This window comes from Lolium rigidum, unplaced genomic scaffold (genome assembly GCF_022539505.1).
Source record: "Lolium rigidum isolate FL_2022 unplaced genomic scaffold, APGP_CSIRO_Lrig_0.1 contig_38923_1, whole genome shotgun sequence".
Classification (NCBI taxonomy): domain Eukaryota; kingdom Viridiplantae; phylum Streptophyta; class Magnoliopsida; order Poales; family Poaceae; genus Lolium; species Lolium rigidum.
Genome location: NW_025900435.1, coordinates 26,361 through 47,577, shown reverse-complemented (window position 1 = coordinate 47,577; position 21,217 = coordinate 26,361). Strand labels below are relative to the sequence as shown.

The 21,217-nt window shown below is 41.5% G+C and overlaps 1 protein-coding gene across 1 annotated transcript; it reads left to right on the top strand.

Annotated features, from left to right (window-relative positions):
• The first annotated feature begins 9,370 nt into the window (after positions 1-9,370).
• Positions 9,371-14,468, top strand: LOC124681295 (serine/threonine-protein kinase PBL34-like). Its single transcript, XM_047216227.1, has 6 exons — positions 9,371-9,794; positions 11,507-11,844; positions 11,937-12,072; positions 12,706-12,842; positions 12,930-13,053; positions 13,673-14,468. The coding sequence occupies exons 1-6, from the start codon at positions 9,614-9,616 to the stop codon at positions 14,179-14,181; spliced, it is 1,425 nt and encodes a 474-aa protein (XP_047072183.1). The 5' UTR covers positions 9,371-9,613; the 3' UTR covers positions 14,182-14,468.
• Positions 14,469-21,217: the final 6,749 nt, after the last annotated feature.

Sequence of the window (21,217 nt, the reverse complement as noted above, 5' to 3'; positions counted from 1 at the left end):
TCTGGATCGGAAGAGACCATGTAAAAAACAATCAAAAACAAACTGATTCGGTCAAACGGTGATGCAAAATCTAGATCGGAAAAAACGATGTGAAGAACATCCAGATCGAAAAAAATACCGCGACCGACCTCGCTCGTGCATCCGACACGGCTTCTCCCTCCTCCCAACGCCGCCTCGCCGGCCCAGTACCTCTTCGGCGCTGGACATCGTCCAGCGGCGGCTGATCGGAGGGGGAGGTTTCGGAGGAGGGGCACAGTTAGTTTGGGGAAGACGGGCCTGGCAGAGGGGAATGGGAGAGGAAAGGAGGATAAGGGTGGGCAGTGCTTGTTGGGCTGGGAAGACACAGAAAGTACACGATGGATTTTAAATTCACATGTGCAGCAGAACCATCACGCACAAAAAAAATTAGTCTTGCCTGGGTGTGAGTTGTAATGTTAACGTGTAGATATGGCTTCGGAGCTGCTCCTGACATAACGGTCTATACTGCCGACGTTAAGAGTTTTGCTTGCTCTCTGTATCATATAGTATTCAGATCAACGGTTGATACCCCATGGGTAGCTAGCCATGTGGTTAGCTGGCTATTTTCCATATATATATATATATATTTACATATTTTGTGTAGCCTAGGCATTATGTATTTCATGCTAGATTTTACATATGTGTAAAATACATATACATGTATAAGCATAATAATTTAAAGATTTTTAATTTTTTTAAATAGTTTAAATTGCCGTATTCGTTAAAAAATGTATATATTTTCTTTCACTTTCCATTTCTAGGGCACTCAAAAATAACTATGTGTAAGTCGATATTAAGAACCATTTGCTATGCGCTTTTAGATCCGTGTGAGTACTAAGGGATGAGAAGATCTTCTCGAGTGGTTGTGAATGTTGACTGAGCAATAACTAATTTGAAGCCTCTACTAAAAATATTTATCTTTATTTTGCGGATTGAGTTTGCTTTGAACTTTGATGCCACTTATAACTGAATGTACAGATCTGAATAATAATTTTCACCAACCTCCATGTTATCACTTTGGAAGTTGCCAACAGCACCTGTTGTACGATGCCATAAAATTATTTGACAATCCTAGTAATACAAGTCAAAGGAGTACAACGGTTGGTTTTGATCAAATTTTAGCTGTATTTCACTTTCTCTCCACAAACTATATGTCCCGTGGAGCATCTATAAAAGTCAGCTGAAAAATTCAAGCCCCCAAGAATCTGAGAACCAAATCGCAAAAAAAATAATCTAAGAATCAAACTAGAAGCGCTCCACAATATTTCTTGTTTCTTTCTTCCCGCATTTTTGTATTCCGATTTCTGAGTGACTGCTAAATATTTCAAGAATGTCCTGCCTTATGGCCGCTACAGTACTGTTCCAAGTTCTAACTACGTAATACGGCACATGTGTATCCACACAAACAATCATTCGAAAAAAATATATGTCCACACAAACAATCATTCGAAAAAGTTTTGTCCACAGAAACTAACGCAGACTTCTTACATAGTGTCTAATGATTTAGGTCCCCATGGTAGCAGCTGCTACTGTCATGCACCTCCATGCATAATCTCTATAGCGATAGAGATTCCTCGTGATAAAGTCCACTTCATGATTCAGCTACCTAACTTTGTCGCCCATCATTGACAATGTCTTCAAAGAAACAGATAAGAAAACCACATGCGAAGAAACCTGTTCATTGACCATTGTAAAACACTGTAGCTTCAGATTATTTAGTGCTAAAGCATGTGGACAAAGCTACCGGCCACTTCCAGTATATGTGTATAATTTATTCCAAAGCTTATAGTTCGACACTCTTAACGATGTTCGGACCTGAAAATATCTGTCAAATATATGTCATTTGATAGTTTAACTTCCGAAGCTACCAGCAAATGCTTTCTCACAGTTTTTATATCCCATAGAATTGAGGAGTTCAGAGATATTTTGCTTCAGCTGGCACAAGCACCATAATAGCTCACTAGAATCCACCTATACAGTCAACACAGTTTACCACCTTTTTTATCATGTGAATATGCACCATGCAGCAGCTGCCTGGATCTCTAATTAGGTGGCTAACTACCCGTGCCTAACTCAAACTAACACGCCATCCAAACTCCAACAGTCCAACACCCTTGCTTGCATTGCATGCTAGTACATGGTTGATGCTGGAACTCTCTGAGCAAAGCTAGGCATCTCTTTTCTCCGTTTCATACACAAAAGGACCAATAGCTAACCCTGCAGCACCGCAGTATAGTAGTATAGTATATGATTATATTTCTGGAGTGCAGCCTTTTGGAGCACAGGCTCTAGAGAGAGCCCATTTCTTAAAACTTCAAAAACAAGAATTCAAAGCTTCAATTTATTTTTGAAACAAGTACATGCATAGAGTCAATGGTGTATTCTAGAATATGTAATATCTTATATTTTTACTCAGCAAAAAATACAAAAGTGTAGATCTGCATGTGGTGAACAAAGGAAAATCCAAAACTTCTAGTAAAATAATCATTTTTGTTGATCCTAGAATACAAGGTATTTTGCGTATTTGCAAGCTCGCGGTGTACATTGTTGGCTCCATGCATGTTTTTTTCAAAAACTTTGAAATCAAGTTTGTGGATTTTCAAAATAATGTGGCTACATGTTGCCCGTGCTACAAAGCAGATTTTTTGAATCTCTACCGCCTCGCCGCTAGGTTCTAGACAGGAAGCACGCAAGAGGGGTGAGAAGTCCACGGGGTACAGTGTGGTAGCTTATGTCATGGATAGCGTGGCATACGCTGTGTCATGTGGGAAATGTTTTTGCCCCTTGTTTTTTATACATCTACTTTGGGAATCAAAATTTGCGCGGTAGTACAAGCGTCAATGGATGGCAACGCTTCATTTTCCTACGGCCATATAGAGGACTTTGTACATAGTGAGATGCACCCATTAGGTCTAGAATAGATGGTGGGTGCAAAAACCTATGCCGCGGAACCTGACTGTATAATGTGAATTTCATAGTGGGCAACTCGAGACTCTTGATGTATGTACTAGGGGTATATCTAGTTTGTGTCCTGTGCATATTTAACGTAAGTTTTAGACCTTGTTTGGTTCTTGGCTAATAGTTTTGTATGTCCTTATCCTTTTGCCAACTCTATTCTAATTTCTTGCCAGCAACATTGACAATTTTTCGGTTAGCCCATATTTTGGTGGGGTGAGCTTACAAGCCACAACGAAAACACACACAACATAATTGGTTTGTGTCATCTTTGACACTCAAGACATGTCATGTTTAGGGTCGCTATTTTTGGCGTAGGCTTCTTCATGGACCAAACTTAACTAATATTCTCTACCCACAAGGAGAAACTATTGTGCTAGTTCTTTCGTTTAATTGTGCAACACTCTATTTTTTCTTCGAGGATCGTGAGAACCGAGGCATATATTGGACTAAATGACTTCGCAGAGTGGCATTTTGGTAGTATAAAGACATCAACACTCGTGGTATTCCGGTGTGGGGGGGGGGGGGGGGGGTATAGCACCTTTTCGTGGCCTATGCCTAATAAAAAAGATAGGGGATGGCTTAGAAGATAAGCTAAACACTAGAAAACAATTTTTTTTTGTTTGCTCTTAATTTGACCCATGAGCCACACCCCAAGTTGAAGGAATTGGTCCTTATTATTCCGGTGTCGGCCGTGGGAGATGATGGTGATCGTGCTTAGAGCTCCAAATGGGTGCAACGTGTATCATGAACCCGGTACAATGATCATCGATGACCATAAACAATAGTCAAAATGTCTAGATTGTATTTCTGTTGAAATTTGCCTCAAAGTGGAAAATAAGTAGCCCGTGAATTTGCCACATATTGTATGTATTTGGATCCGAGTTAAAGAAATCTAGATTGTCTCTTTTGTCTATTTTAGTGAACCCCACCCACTTTTAATGGCATTTCTAGTTTGCTTCATCTCCGAGGGATTGGAAGCAATATCAATGAAGATATGGTAGGTCATGGTAGCTTTGTAAGATAAATCCCTTAGTTCTATCAAACTAGGTGGCCATCATGCAATGTATTGTGGCGCATATGTTTTATCATTTGTATATGAAATTCTCTCAATCCTTATATATCAACACTTCTAGGCGCTATCGAAAAGGAAATAGTACAACTTGTAATTGCTCCATGATAAATATAGTATGATGTAAAGGATTGAAATACATGATTTTAATATAGATGGCATGAGTTTATACTGTAAACCAAACACTAATGATAAATCTAAAATTAGAGTGTAAGGTTGATGGTTATAAATTCACCAGAAGCATTATGATAACATAGTATGAATATATGAGTTCAAAGTTCCATTCGAGAGTAGTCAAAATTGTATAACACATACACACTACACGCGAGTAGTAAATCGTGCATCCAAGATTTTTTTTACAGATAAAATAACATATCCCATGTAGTATCATGGCTTAATTGACGAAACTAGTATACACATATATATTCAACATTTTTCTTATCACGAAACTTATCATACCCTATGTGAATTGTTACAACATACAAAATCAATGCATCAAATAACACACGTTATAAGTAGCACTATTTAAACAAATAAGCCACCCAGGACTAAACAAAACATAGTATTATGTTATTAATAAAATGTCGTATGCATTGATTGATGGAGAGGCTGGGGCTTCCCTTTTTGAAAAATGATCATATGATATTCTCAATTCATTATTTTTACGTTGGCAAAAATTGAGCGGATCATTACTATATGAATGCTATTTTGGCTCGGCCATTTCATGTATGAAAATTTTCTCCATATTAGGTTCATAAGCACATAGTCATTCCTAATAATATCACATATTTATGTTTACCAAACTACACTTTTTGATGCAAGATACACCAATATAGATAATAATCCAACAAGTAACTGAAATGCATCCTTATTCTAAATACAGAGAGCCTAATAACTGTGGAAGTACTATTTCCAAGAACGAAAAAAATGTAGTACTGCTTCCTCACAAATTGACGGATGCAACTTTGGTCAGATTTGGTCTAGATATGAACGATATCATACCTAAAAATATCACATATTTATGTTTACTAGACTACACTTCGTTGATGCAAGATACACCAATATAGATAATAATCTAGCAACCATGTGGAATGATCCTTAGTCTAAATACAATGAGCCTAAAAACTACGGAAGTACTATTTCCAAGAACCAAAAATGTAGTACTGCCTCCGTAACAAATTAATGGATGCATCTTTGGTCAGATTTCGTCTTGATATGCATGATAGTATTACTAATAGTATAACATATTTCTATTTACCAAACTAAACTTTGTTGATGCAATATACACCAATGTAGATAATAATCCAGTAACCATGTGAAATATAACCTTAGTCTAAATATAGAGAGCTTAAAAACTTTGGAAGTAGTATTTCCAAGAACCAAAGAATGTAGTATTGCGGGGGTAGGCTTGTGGGTTGCTAGTTGATAGGGCATCCTGCCATGGTTGAAGCAGGAGTACATCAGCTAAAATGTAAGGTTGTATTTTAGTTGCTGCAGGAAAAGCAGCGTTTCTTATTAGCAGAGAAGGTGCATAAGTGATGCCCGAATGCCGTTAAACTCAATACATGTCTGTTTTTGTCCATACGCTTTTAGATTCATACGGTACAATTAATTACCGTGTTCCCATGTGGTGTTATGCATTTTTGGTATTTGTCTGTAATTAAGTAGGGAATGCACCTTTTGTAGAAAGATTTTACGGTTAGGGTTCCAAGTTGTGCATGCTAGGAATGACCAAACAAATACGTTGAAAGGGTACTGTCAAGTGAAATGCTCAATCAGGAAATGTTGGTTTACTTAATGGTTTTTGGACATATTCTGAGATACAAAGAGTACTTGCATTGGATGGTTACGTCATAATCTTAGTACCGAGTCACTTCAAATTTCTTTTTGTGTGATATTTGTTCAAGTTTTCTAGCAGGCTATTTAATTCAGCTGAATTGCACCCAAAACGTTACTTTTGTTTGAAATATATCAGGTATGACCACACAAAGTCGTAAGTTGTATAAACTCAGGACATATCGTCATGCTTGGTGCGGAATTGGAATCTAATTCGATACACATGCAAATGGGGTGAACTCCTGCTAGATTCACTTGTTTGATTAAAGTTGAATATATACGCAATGTTGATTACATTTCGTGTCGATATTTGTAATTTTATATGAGAATGCCAGTCCAACCTGGATTTTGTAACCTTGGGAGGTCAGGACTAGGTGGATCCGGTTTTCAAAAAAATTGAAAAATTATATTTCAAAGTTTCAAAAAAATGCATGTTCATATTACCTTGATACTTATTCGTGCAAAATTTCAAGTCAAAATACGACAGTTTGTGGCCTACACAAAAAAGATAAAATGGAATTTTTATTTCTTTGAAGAGTAGAAACCAATCATTATAGTGTTTTTGGACATTTTACCATTTTCATGTAGGCCACATATAATTTTATATTTTTGAATGTCAGTCATGTTATTTAGTATCATAAAAGTTTTTGCTTCGCAGTAGCTATTGAATCCCCCAGCCTGGGATAGTTTGCTCAGACACAAGGATACACTTAGTTCTGTGAAGCTACTTGTCTCAATTGAATCATGTCAGGTATTTATCCAGTAATACATATTGTCTACTGTGCAGAGAGCAAAAAAGTAAATCATATTCATCGGGGTCAACCAGCTCCACCAGCCGCATCTGGTTCAACAACATCCAGTAATACCGGAAGTATTTCGCCTTCTTCAATAGTTGGAGAAGAATTTAAACTAGCTGCCCCACTGCGTGGATTACCACAGATTTCTATTTACCAAACTACACTTTGTTCATGAAAGATACACTAGTATAAATAATAGTCGAGTAACCATGTGGAATGCATCCTTAGTATAAATACATAGAGCCTAAAATTGTGGAAGTATTATTTCCTAGAACTGAAAATGTAGTACCGCCTTTGTTACAAATTAGCGGATGCAACTTTGGTCAGATTTGGTCTAGATATGGACGATATCATACCTAAAAATATCACATATTTATGTTTAATGGACTACACTTCGTTGATGCAAGATACACCAATATAGATAATAATCTAGCAATCATGTGGAATGATCCTTAGTCTAAATACAATGAGCCTAAAAACTACGGAAGTACTATTTCCAAGAACCAAAAATGTAGTACTGCCTCCGTAACAAATTAATGGATGCATCTTTGGTCAGATTTCGTCTTGATATGCATGATAGTATTACTAATAATATCACATATTTCTGTTTACCAAACTAAACTTTGTTGATGCAATATACACCAATGTAGATAATAATCTAGTAACCATGTGGAATGTAACCTTAGTCTAAATATAGAAAACTTAAAAACTGTGGAAGTAGTATTTCCAAGAACCAAAAAATGTAGTATTGCCTTCGTTACAAATTAACTGATGCAACTTCAGCCATATTTGGTCTAGATGTGCATGATACTATTCCTAATAATATCACATATTTCTGTCTACCAAACTACACTTTTTTTAAGGAATACCAAACTACACTTTGTTCATGCAAGATACACCAATATAGATAATAATCCAGCAACCATGTGAAATGCATCTCCTTAATCTAAATTCATAGAGCCTAAAAACTGTAGAAATACTATTTCCAAGAACCAAACAATATAGTACTACCTCCGTTATAATTAACGGATGCAGCTTTGGTTAGATTTTTTCTAGATATGTATGCTATCATTCCTAATAATATCACATATTTATGTCTACCAAACTACTTCTTTAATGATGCAAGATACACCAGTATATATAATAATCTAGCAACCATGTGGAATCCATCCCTAGTCTAGATAGAGAGCGCCTAAGAGCAATTCCAATAGTGTAGCCAGCTGCTGGCTATAAGCCAAGTGCCATATCATCTATAGCCAACTTAGAGCCAACATATACAATAGTGAGCTACAAAAATATAGTACTTTATCAATGTATGGTCCACATTTCACTCTCACAAAATGCCTGGGAGCACGTGCTAGAGCTGGCTCTTGCATAAGAGCCCACTCTCCTTCTCTTTCATCCTCTCTCTCCTCCAACTAAGCAATAATATACTATTTTAATCCTTATAGCCGGCTGACTAGGACTTATTGTACTTGCTCTAAAGACCGTGGAAGTACTATTTCCAAGAGTACTTCCTTCATAACAAATTAATAGATGCAGATTTGGTGTAGATATGCATGTATCCAAACATGTTTTAGTGTGTAGGTTCACTCTTTTTGAAAAAACAACTGTGTCGGTTAGTTTGGAATGGAGAGAGTAATAAATAAACAAAATCTTCCATTATATACATATATATCATAAATTTAATGACATCAAATGTAAGTACATAAGATAGTTTTGGAAGTACATATATGTATGAAGAAAATTATCAAGACATGCATACAAGACTTAAGCTTGACTCCACGTATAAAATACCAGATCTCACTTAACATATGCATGTATTTCAAATGACAATTTTAATTTGGGTACTTAGCTTACAAAAACAAATTCTTATTCTTAAAAACATTGTGTAGTAATTCAACTTAACTTTTGTCGTGCCCTTTTAGAGAATCACAGTGTATGCCATTTAGTACTTCTAAATTGTAAATTTAGCTTTTGGCATTGGTTTCCTCCATTGTGGAGGGCATTGCCATAGCCAAAAATTATGGCATGGGAGCAAGTAGATTCTCCTACAACCAAATTGTCTTTCTCTCTCCCCTCTCCGTAGTGTCTCTCTTTGTTGTGGGCCATGTAAAGCTAAGGAGAGAGAGAATGTAGATTTTTTTAGCAATCTACACACCGTAGTAAACTTAGCAATTTGCCACCAAAGCCATTTTTTATTAGGTGGCATATTTGGCATTTGGCAGCACTGTGGTGTCCTTATGGTACTAAAATTGATATATTACATTAATGTCTGTCCCACTAGTGATTCAGTGAGTTAATGCATATACTAAGTATTAGATGTATTTTGCACCCTATGAGGGTTATTTATTTTATGTTTAGGCCATATATCTTGTTAGCATTAGTTTCTCGAATGTGAAGGTTGTGGTTCATCATGATAGTCCAACCCTTATTAAACTTCAAAATTGTACTTTAGCACTGCTATTGAAACGATGTTCACGGGAACACCCTCACGTTGACAAAAAAAAAGGAAGGGAACAAATGTTAGTGAGGATACATAAACAAATACTTTGTCTGAGAGGGGCATTCGGCTAAATTCCATCCCAGAAAGACAGAAACGGGCTCTCTCCCCGTGCGAACGGCGGCCATAAAGAAGACGCCAGGCCAGCGCTCCGGCCGCAGCCTCCTTCGTCGTCGCCCTGCCCTGCCCTGGGTCTTTGCCAAATTCCCACTACCCTGCCCGCACTGCCCGAATCCTTCCCTTTCCTCTGCCCGTCCTGCCCCGACACCCCCGCCCCTCTTCACACTCTTCCTAGTTCCTTCTCTGCTCCCCCGTTCCCGTCACCCATGCTCGCCGGAGGCCGCGCGCAGCGGCTTCCATTGCCGCGCTGAGGAGCGATGGGGTGCTGAAGGTGCTTTCCGTCGGTCGGTGCGCGGGTGGGTTGGATAGGAGATGGGGAAGGAGGGGAAGCAGGACATGAGGCGGCGGAGGGGGAAGGAGTCGGCAATGGAAGAGGAGGAAGCGGCTCCGCCCACGGGGTGCTGGATCCGGCTACCCCGGCTGGGCAGCGGATGCATGTCCTCGGGTTCCAAGGTCGACTCCTCCACCAGCGGCGCCTGCGGGAACGGCGCTGGTAAAAACGCTCCCCACTCCTCCTAGACACGGCGTTTCTTTCCCTGTCTGCTCAATTCCTTGCGCTCCAGCGGCAGCCTACGCCTTCCCTTGATTTCATACTTGACGCTTGTGTGTACGTTTGATTCGTTGCTTCTGTGCTTGCGCGTCTGCATACATACACCTGGGTGCACGCACGGGCGTGCTTAAATTGTGTTTGGGCGCTCGATATGGCAGATGCCTGACCTTTTTTAACTCTGTATCTTTGTAAGTTAGGTTGATGGCGACAGGAGCATTGTATGATGAGATTGGATGTGTGTTGGTGTGCTCTGAGCTCTCTGGTGGGTGGTAGGATTTAAGACTGGTTGGTATGGTCACTGTGGGGGCAGATGAGCTGCTCAATGCTGTGCTGTGTTATACTGCTTCCATTGTTGTACAAGCGCAGGAAACCAAGACCCTTGAACTGAATCCATGCTCGACCCTCTCACAAACTTGATAATGATTCCGTAGGTCGTGCGCTCGAAATGTTTTCGGCTCCGCTAGCACTTGTGGGGGTAGGCTTGCGGGTTGCTGGTTGATAGGGGATCCTGCCATGGTTGAAGCAGGAGTGCATCAGCTAAAATGTAAGGTTGTCTTTTAGTTGCTGCAGGAAGAGCGGCGGTTTCTTATTAGCAGAGCAGGTGCAGAAGTGATGCCCGAATGCCGTTAAATTCAGTACATGTCTATTTTTGTCCGTACGCTTTTAGATTCATACGGCACAATTAATTGCCGTGTGGCCATGCGGTGTTATGCATTTTTGGTATTTTTCTGTAATTAAGTAGGGAAGGCACCTTTTGTAGGAAGATTTTACGGTTAGGGTTCCAAGTTGTGCATGCTAGGAATGACCAAACAAATACGTTGAAAGGGTACTGTCAAGTCAAATGCTCAATCAGGAAATGCTGGTTTACTTTATGGTTTTTGGACATAATCTGAGATACAAAGAGTACTTGCATTGGATGGTTACGTCATAATCTTAGTACCGAGTCACTTCATATTTCTTTTTGTGTGATATTTGTTCAAGTTTTCTAGCAGCAGCTGAATTGCACCCAAAACGTTACTTTAGTCTGAAATATATCAGGTATGACCACACAAAGTCGTAAGTTGTATAAACTCAGGACATATCGTCATGCTTGGTGCGGAATTGGAATCTAATTCCATACACATGCAAATGGGGTGAACTCCTGCTAGATTCACTTGTTTGATTAAACTAGAATATATACGCAATGTTGATTACAGTTTGTGTCGATATTTGTAATTCTATATGGGAGGTCGGGACTAGGTGGATCCGGTTTTCAAAAAATTGAAAAAAATTCTATTTCAAAGTTTGAAAAAAAAATGCATGTTCATATTACCTTGATACTTATTCGTGCAAAATTTCAAGTCAAAATACGACAGTTTGTGGCCTACACAAAAAAGATAAAATGGAATTTTTATTTCTTTGAACAGTAGAAACCAACCATTATAGTGTTTTTGGACATTTTACCATTTTCGTGTAGGCCACATACAATTGTATATTTTTGAATGTCAGTCCTGTTATTTAGTATCATAAAAGTTTTTGCTTTGCAGTAGCTTTTGAATCCCCCAGCCTGGGATAGTTTGCTCAGACACAAGGATACACTTAGTTCTGTGAAGCTACTTCTGTCAATTGAATTATGTCAGGTATTTATCCTCTAATACATATTGTCTACTGTGCAGAGAGCAAAAAAGTAAATCATATTCATCGGGGTCAATCAGCTCCACCAGCCGCATCGGGTTCCACAACATCCAGTAACACCGGAAGTATTTCGCCTTCTTCAATAGTTGGAGAAGAATTTAAACTAGCTGCCCAACTGCGTAGATTTACTTTCAATGAACTTAAGTGCGCCACTAGAAACTTTCGACCTGAGAGTCTCCTTGGTGAGGGAGGTTTTGGTTGTGTCTTCAAAGGTTGGATTGAAGAGAATGGAACTGCTCCAATGAAACCCGGTACAGGATTAACTGTTGCTGTAAAGACACTCAACCATGATGGGCTTCAGGGGCATAAAGAGTGGGTGGTATGTTTTTATATCTTCGGTATGCAGCACATAAAACATTATGGACTTGCCTATAACTGCTTCATTAAGAAACTATCATTATTTTTTCTCAGGCAGAAGTTGATTTTCTTGGAAACCTTCAACATCCACACCTAGTGAAATTGGTTGGTTACTGCATTGAAGATGACCAGCGGTTGCTAGTATATGAATTTATGCCTCGTGGAAGTTTGGAGAACCATCTGTTTAGGAGTAAGTATCATTTTATGTTACCCTTAGATGCTTAGTCGAATTTCCAGTATGTTGCTGACTGTGAAGACTTCTACTTGTTGAAATAGTTAATATATAGCACATTTTGTCACACCACAGCAATAGTGAAATATGTAACTCGTCGAACCAGCACTTTAGCTTGCCAGTGGTTTACATGTTAATCTTCTCTGTATGTTGTGTAAGGGTCTAGTTAACCAGTGGTTCTATTTTTATGCAATAACCTTGTTCTAGTGCGTAGTACCTGGGCATCTAATGGGTTGGCATTTAAGGGCTTATTAGGTAGCGAGGTCTTACGTGGTTTCCATGTTATGTTGTCTATTCTATATTCGCATTGATATAATGTCCTTAGGAGGTGATAGCTTATATGTTTTTGAATTTATAATAACGTACTGTTAGCATTTAATTATTACCGACTATTTGTCTCAAATGCACCTTGTTGGGCATTATTTATTACTTACTGTTTGCTCCTGCTGATGTTTTATTCCATTTCTAAGATGACCGTCTTGTATGCTAAATTTGATGATCTGAAAACTCCTAATTTTATTATAACTATATATTCTGAATCATCCATCTTGCATTCATCCAACAACTGACTTGGATAATTGTATTAAATAGGGTCGTTTCCTCTCCCATGGGCCATCAGAATGAAAATTGCACTTGGTGCTGCAAAAGGCCTTGCGTTTCTTCATGAAGAAGCTGAAAGGCCAGTGATATATCGGGATTTCAAAACTTCCAATATTCTCTTGGATGCGGTATGCAACTATATTATGAAATCAGAAACGTAATCTGTGATCGGTCAGACTAATACATTTGCCCAATTCTTAAACATCTATTTGCAGGAGTACAATGCAAAACTCTCTGACTTTGGACTTGCTAAAGATGGCCCTGAGGGTGATAAGACACATGTATCTACTCGAGTCATGGGAACATACGGATACGCAGCTCCTGAGTATGTAATGACAGGTCAGTTGACCAGTTAAATGTCCTGCATCATACTACTCAACCTGTCTTTAAAATTTGAGTATATATTGCATGCTGTTATCCTTATTTGTTATGCCCAGTTACTTCTAATCTGGCTTATACTTAAATACTAGTTAGACTGAAGTTCCTCTGTACTTGATGGACAAATGACACATTATGTTTCCTTATTGGTGATAGAAATACATTGTAGGCTTGGAACCTAGCAATATATTCTCACTAAGTGTACAAGGATGTTGTGCCTGTGTGGAGCGTTTTAGCGTCTGCACCTTCTTTGGCCAGCTTCACATTTATGTCCATGCTATAACTGCACACCATCTTAATTTTAGGTGATTACGGATACTTAAGACACTCCATGTGCTGCTGTGGGTTGTGCAGTACCTGTTGGTCTGAATTTGTTTCTCTCTGAGTTAGTCAGAAATATGATCATAAATGCACAGGCCCAAGATAAACCTGCCCATTTTGATTACCAATTGAGCCATCCAAGCTGAATGAATATCCGGATAGTTGAGAAGATAGACAAGTTACTGTTTATTGTTTTATTTGAGTAGCTTAGTGAATTCCTTCACATTACCCACTGCTTATAATTTCATTTCTTACTCAGGCCACCTGACATCGAAGAGCGATGTATACAGCTTTGGAGTGGTGCTACTAGAGATGATGTCGGGCAGAAGGTCAATGGACAAGAACAGACCAAACGGGGAGCACAATCTGGTCGAATGGGCACGCCCTTATCTTGGAGAAAGACGGCGTTTCTATAGGCTTGTAGACCCCCGCCTGGAGGGAAACTTCTCCATCAAAGGCGCTCAGAAAACAGCCCAGCTGGCCCATGCTTGCCTTAGCCGGGATCCCAAGGCTCGGCCTCTCATGAGCCAGGTGGTGGAAGTCCTCAAGCCTCTTCCAAACATGAAAGACATGGCGAGTTCCTCCTACTTCTTCCAGTCCATGCGGCAAGAGCGTGCAGCAAGCCTTGGCAACCCAAATGGTAGCCAGAGCATGAAGGCACAGAGCACCTTTGCGCGGAACGGTGTGCAGCCAATGAGGAGCCTCTCCTATGGTCCGCATGCTTCCCCGTTTCGCCAGTCTCCAAGGCCCAACGGGAAGCAGTCATGAGACTCAAGGATGATTAGAATTCTGCAGATACTCTGCGATATGAAGATTTTCTTCTGTCGCTTAGCTCTTAGCTCCTTGTGTATCTACAACTCTGGCAACCTTGACTTGGGTGGGGGAACAAGACAAGGTTTTGTTTGTCATTTGAACAATGCTGAGATAGATGCTTAGAAATTCCCCTTCCTTACTGAGTTATTGGAGAATCAAAACCGTCGGCACAAGGAGAAGAGAGCCTGGTACATGTATGGCCCTGTCGTTTGTTATTCACAGCAAATATCTTTTCCATCGAAGACCACCGTCGTCGTCGTTGCCGCCATCATCATTCTTCCATGATGATCGATAGCAGCGGCCCAGTTAAGGTGCATGTGCTATTGATGGGATGACAGACAGGGCTCGCTTTCAGGTAGGTGTACATTTGCCAGATCAAATCCATAATCATGCATGTTAATTGCTCCCTGCTGCCATTACTCCTGATGCGTGTGATGTTACCACTGCCTCGTTCCCTTTTCGGGTGGGTCACCTTCGGCCAGCAGCAGCAGGGGCTTGCGATGGCAGTAACGAGCTGATGTGAGAAATACTGGTTGGCGAGGTGCGCCCCCGCTGTCTCGTAGACTGGCACCGCAATGCATTCAGGTGGTACACTATTGCATGACACAGTGCCGTCGGCAAACAAGGTTTCCACGACCGTAATAGCCACTCGTCGCGAACAAGCAGATCTAGCAGTCGCTAATCAAACGTTGGTTGGGGCATCATCCCATGCAACATAGACTTGGAATTCTTCGCCATCAATACAGAGGGTACAAGCAGAAAATTCTTCGCCACCAATTCAGAGCCTAGCAAAAACAGAAAAGAAGAGGTCGAAGTCACTGCTCCAAAAACCATTCAACTGCTTCCCTTGATAGTCATACCAATTGTCAAGATCCTAATTGAACCAACAGATCTGACAACGCTAACCCCTCATGGATCCTTTGTTGACGCTGTAACAGATGCCCTCGAGGTAGGGAGAGGCCTTATTTCAATGCACCATTGCGGCCTCCACCTCGCTGATGTGTCACGACAGATATCTGCGATGACTGTGTAGGTGTGTAGGTGGGACAGTGTTGGGATTACGTCGTGTGAGTGGTGACCGGCATCGTTATAAGCCGATAGACTTGGGGATCGATGAATTGAAATCCCCGAGGCCCTGTTGGCATCAGAGTGTTTGTGGCGATTAGTGGGATACTACTTTAAAATATTGGATGAAACTTCTACCTTTACCCAATCCTTATCCCTAATCTACTAGATAGAGGTAGAGTATTCAGGATTGAGAAAAATACACTAAGATTTGAGAAAAAATGGAGATAAGCATGGAAAAAAATATCACATACATGATGGGTTTCTGTTTAGAGCTAACAAATTATGTGTTTTATAATCGTCTGTGCGTTTACTCTTATTGCAGGAATCATATGCTGGAGGTTTAATGTGTCACTTTGGGCGTGAGAAGACGCTACTCATGCTCGCTGATCACTTTTATTGACCTAAGATGAGGCGTGATGTGGACATATATGTGAAAAGATGCATTACTTGTACCAAGTAATAAGTCCAAGTCCAAATTGAAGCCTCATGGTTTGTATACTCCATTGCCCACGTCTACTACACCACGGGAAGATATAAGAATGAATTTTGTATTAAGATTTGCTAGAACTAAAAGAGGCCATGATTTTATTTTTGTGGTAGTAGATAGTGATAAGGTATCGACTTGTCAATGCCTACAGATTGTAGACTAGGGTTTTCGTGGAAGTAGAGGGCAAGTAGATCTCGAGGGTTTCAGCCGGAAAAGTACTCGACTGCTAGAAAACTAGGGTTGTGTTGACAATGAAATCGATTCTTTCTTCGTCCCTCGACTCCCCCTTATATATGAGGCGGAGCCGAGGGTTTCGTATTGCACAAGTTACAGATTCCGGGAGACTCTTTGAGTTCGACCCGTAAAGTTACAAATCTCTTTATTCCTAATACAACTCTATCTTTCCATATCGACAGTTAATTGGGCCTCCAGGCTTCGTATTCTTCGAGTCATGGGCCTTCAGTAAACCCCGGGTACCATCTTCGGCAGGCCCATTGGGGATGCCTATGTCAGTAGCCCCCGAGATTTTGCTTGAATCGAAGAGTAAAGTAAAATCACCATCATTACAATCAACACATGGTTTCTTCGAGTTACTGAATAATTTTCATCATATATTGTACAGGGATAATGGTAGATGGGGTTGGTTCATCTGACGGATCAGGTAGCAGTTAACTGCTCTACTGGCGTAATTCGACATGTGCCGCTTAAGGTCTTACCATATGCCGAATTCCAGTTATATTTTATCGAATACCTAACATGTCCGTTAGGATTTTCTTCGCATCTATTGATACGAAAAAAAGTAGTAGAGCGCATTCATGTGCGATACCACGCCACACAGAACGGATCCCGGGGTCTTACCTTCGTAAAGTATTAAGGCATTCAGAGATTTAATCGCGACTGAGGCGCTCTGAGAATATATTGTCGAGTGCCTTTTTCGGCTGTTGGAATGGCACATTTGTTCGAGTCATATGATGACTTATTTTCTTGACTTCCCGATGGGAGTATGTGAAGAGTTATATCATAACTCGAAATATACTTATTTTGACTCCTTCAGTTTCATCGGGTACGCAACAAGCGTTCCCGATGGGAGTAGCCCCCGAGGCTACAGCCAAGTGCTTGTACTTGGTTGTAGGCTCACCGTTTTATCATCTTGTCGCTATATTGTCAACTTGCCTTTTTATCGGGTGCGCGATCAGCGCTCCCGATGGGAGTAGCCCCCGAGGCTACAACCGAGTATTTATACTTGGCTGTAGGCTCATGTTTGTCTTTTTTGAATCAACTCCATATCAATTCTTCTTATAAAAGTAGCCCCCGAGCATTTGAACAAAAACTTGTATTTGATCAAAGGCTCCCGAAGTTATTTTGTCTGCATCATTAATACCCCTCTGTCGCCAGTTTTCGAAGAACTGCAGTCGAGATTTCCCTTATAGTGACATCAGTGCTGACGATAGCCACTAACATTGTATTGGGAAGGTGCGGGTTCTGTCCTGTCTCTGACCCGTGGACCCAAAACTCTGCGTTGTTGAACACGTTATGCAAGTGGGGGACACACGTCCTCCGCTTTTTCCGGCACGCGCGTTGCAGTGCCTGTCCCGTAACTTCTCAGTAAATATACGATTATACCCCTGATAACATGTGTAAGGCATCAGATTCATTTCCTTTTTATCCAACGGCGTGACGGATCACGTTTTTGGTATAAATAACATCCTTCTTCCTCAATCTCTCCCTTCGCTGCGCCGCTCAACTTTCCCCCTCTCTGCAAAAAGCTCCATTGCCTTCCCCTAAGCTCGTTGCGCTACTTCTCATCTCCACTTTCCTCCACCACTTGTTTGAATGCCACCGCGCACCAAGCTCCTGAGGCACACCGCTGCAGGAACTGACATGGTGACAGAAGATTTTGAGATCTCTGGATGGGAGAGATCCTAGATCTCAAACCAGGATATGAGCATGCTCAAGAAACTTGGGCTGATGAAGAAGGAGGGGGGCTGATCTTTCCTGGGGACGAAAGCTTCCCTACACCTCGCATCGGATACCGGGTAACATTTATCGACCACCTCATCCGCGGCCTGTCCAACCCCATCCACGAGTTCCTCCGTGGATTGCTTTTTGTTTATGGGCTTCAGCTACACCAGCTGACTCCCAACTCCATCCTCCATATCTCCATCTTTATCACTTTGTGTGAATGCTTTCTCGGGACCCATCCTAATTGGGGCCTGTGGAAACGCATCTTTTATCTTCGCCGCAACAACTCCCGCAACACCGCCTATAACGTAGATGGTGTTGTTATCTGCATCCATCCCGACGTCGATTACTTCGATGTCAAATTCCCCGACTCCGTCCAAGGGTGGCGCAGGAGATGGTTGTACATCCACGAGGAGCACGTTGACTCGCAGGAATACAACATCGCGCCTTTTGATGGTGGCGCAAAAATCCTTTGGCGCCGATCATGGGATGCCGAAGCTACCGAAGAAGAGAAAATCGCGACAAATGCGCTGATGAAGCGCATCCATGAGCTTCAGAACACCCGCGGTAAGGAACTGTCGGGTGTTCAGATTACTGCGCACTTCCTTAGGATCAGGGTGCAGCCTCTACAGGCTCGCAAAAACCCCCTCTGGATGTATATTGGCGAGAAAGATGTCGACCGCGTATCCAAAGATCTTTCTGTGAAGGATTTGGAGAAGCTTGTCCGATGTTTTTCGTCGCTGAGCAAGAAAGACACAGTTCCAGCCTCTTGTCACGTGGAGCCAGACAACGGCAACCACGCCCTTCCCAAAGTAAATAATCTTTTCCTTCGAGTTGTGCTTTTTCCTTTTTTCGACTGCTATATTGGTTCCTTGTATCCTTATATTTATTTGTTACTTTTTTTTGACAGAACCATCAACCTTCATCTTCTCTTCCTCCTCTTCCTGAGGGTGGAGAGGTGGACGAGCGAACCATCATTACTGATGAGTTGCAAGAATCCTCTCCTCCTGAAACAGAAGTCACGGGATCTCACAAATCCACGGCTTCCTCTGAAAAAGACACGGAATCAGAAGCTTCTGAATCCACGCGCTCTCCCCCTTCCGCTGTTTCTCCAAAGAACAAGCGAAAACGGGATGAGGTCGAAGATTCCGGCACCTCCAAACCCAGTGGGTCACCTGCCGAAGAAAACCCTCCTGAGGAAGAGGGTGGCTTTTGTCCTTACGAAGATGCCATCATTAGCTCGTAAGCTATACTGCCCCTTACTCTTGCACATTTCTTGTGAATATTCTCATATTTCATTGTTGGCAGTGGTGAAGAGGAAGAAGAACCCGCTGCTAATGTGACGGCTCCAACGAGCACGTCGAATACTTTGGTTCTTTTGGAAACACGTCGTGCTGCTGAGGAACCTTCGCCTTCTCGCCATCAGGATAGGGAAATGTCGGCTCCGGTCGCCAGTCCCCGAGCTCCTTCACCGAAAAGACCAAGGGTCGAACTTGGCAAAAACTTTGACTTGCCGGCCGGAAGTTCAACGACTCCTCCCCTGGATGACGTAAATATTCGCTATCTTGATTTTTTCGGTCTCATCTTGAACCATTCGTCGATATTTTCCCTTATGACCTTGTCTCTCGATTTTCTCTGTATAGCCTCTGATGAAGCATTTTATCAATCTCGGTACCCAATTTATTGGGTATCGTGATACCGTCGAAGATTTAAAAGGTAAATCTTGCTTTCTACGGATATGATACTTTGTTTTTCCTTGACTAAGTTACATCGTATTTTGACTTCAAACTCCTGCAACTTCTTCTTCTTCCGCCAGAGGCTCTCGCCAAAGCCAACAAACGCGCTGATGATCTGGCTACCAAGTTGGAGCAAAGCGAAATGGCTCGCAAGAAAGCGGAACAAGACGCTGCCTCTGCTGGAGATCTTCGGAAAAGGCTCCATCATGCTGAGAATGCTTTAAGCGAGAAGACAACTCAACAGATTGCGCGTGAAGAGGCCATTATAGGTCACTTAGATTCGCAAAACCGACGCTTTGTCAGTAAGTGCTTTGATCATTTTCCTCAAACTTCTCTTAAGATTGGCTCTCTGCATATTTTTGATGAACTCAAAACTTGTTTCAGCAGGAAAAATGGGTGAAGATTTCAGACTTCATGAAGCTGAAGAGGATCGTATTCTCGACACCCTTTCAATCCTTGAGCTTCATGGGGGTTTGGGGCGCAGCAGCATTGCTAGTGCGCGAGCCGCGTTCACGCACCTCTTCCCTTACTTCTTCCCCAAGCAGAAACAACCAGATACTTTCTCTGAGCTCGCCAGGCGCTTCCTTCCTGAGGAGGATCTTGGATTGGCTTTTCGGCAAGAAAATTTAAAGGTTGGAGTCGAAGGGACCATAGCCCTAGTTGGCGAAAGCCAACAACATGTCGACTGGGCGAAGGCTGGTGAAACATCGGGAATAAATAAGGAGAAGTGGAAGTCCTTGGTGAAGGTTGCCAAGCCGCATTCTAAGAAGATTCTCTCCTTCCTCGGATACAAACCAGCTGCTTCCGCCAGTACCGCCAAGCCGGAGGTCAAGTAGACCAACTTACCCCTCCATTTGTTTTCTTTTTCTCTTTTGGTAGCTGTCGATATCTTTAAGATGTACGACTGCCTTTGTCGACTCACTAGGAGTCATCCTTTTGTAATGGATCCTCGCATATGTAAATATTTTGACTTATGAATGAAAAAAGAAGAAACCTTCGTTTGGTAATTGATGTCGACCTTTTCTTCCTTCCAGTTGGTGTTTGATAATTACTCTAAGACTACTGGACCATGCACTGCTTCTCATGCTTCGTCTCACCCGAAACGGATATCTGACCATGTTATCTTGGATGATTCTTCATGCGCAAACTCAGATCACTTGGAATTAACTGAACTTCGACAACAACTCCAAGCCATGAAGAAATAATCCATTATTGTCATGGATCAATCCCGCAAATCTTCCGAGCGAGAAAAGATAGCTCTTCAGCAGGCTCAGGAAGCCTTAGAATCGAAAGAAACAGCGGTTGCCGAAGCTTTACGGGCTACCTCTCGAGAAAATTATATGCTCGAGCTGCTGAATGATGCCAGCCTAGATATGGCGGGTAAGTTTCTCCTATTGTCTTCTGCTGTTGTTACCCACACATACTTTTTGCATACCTAATTGTATTCTTTGACATTGTTAGGCTCCTTTTTGGACCCCGCTGCCGAGGATCAACGTGTTGACGTGAGGTCTGAGGTTCTTATTCGACTTGCTCTGCAGAACAATGCCAATTTTTGGTCTACCCCAGACCGAACTCGACAAATTGTTCGCTTCCAAGATCGTGCTGCTCAGGTTCGAGAATATCTTGAATTTTGCACGAAGACGCTGGCCATGGTTTACAACGTCATGTTTCCCCGGAATCCTCAGCCTAAAACTCTTCTTGACTTAATGAACAAATTCAAGAGTGTTCATCGAATCCA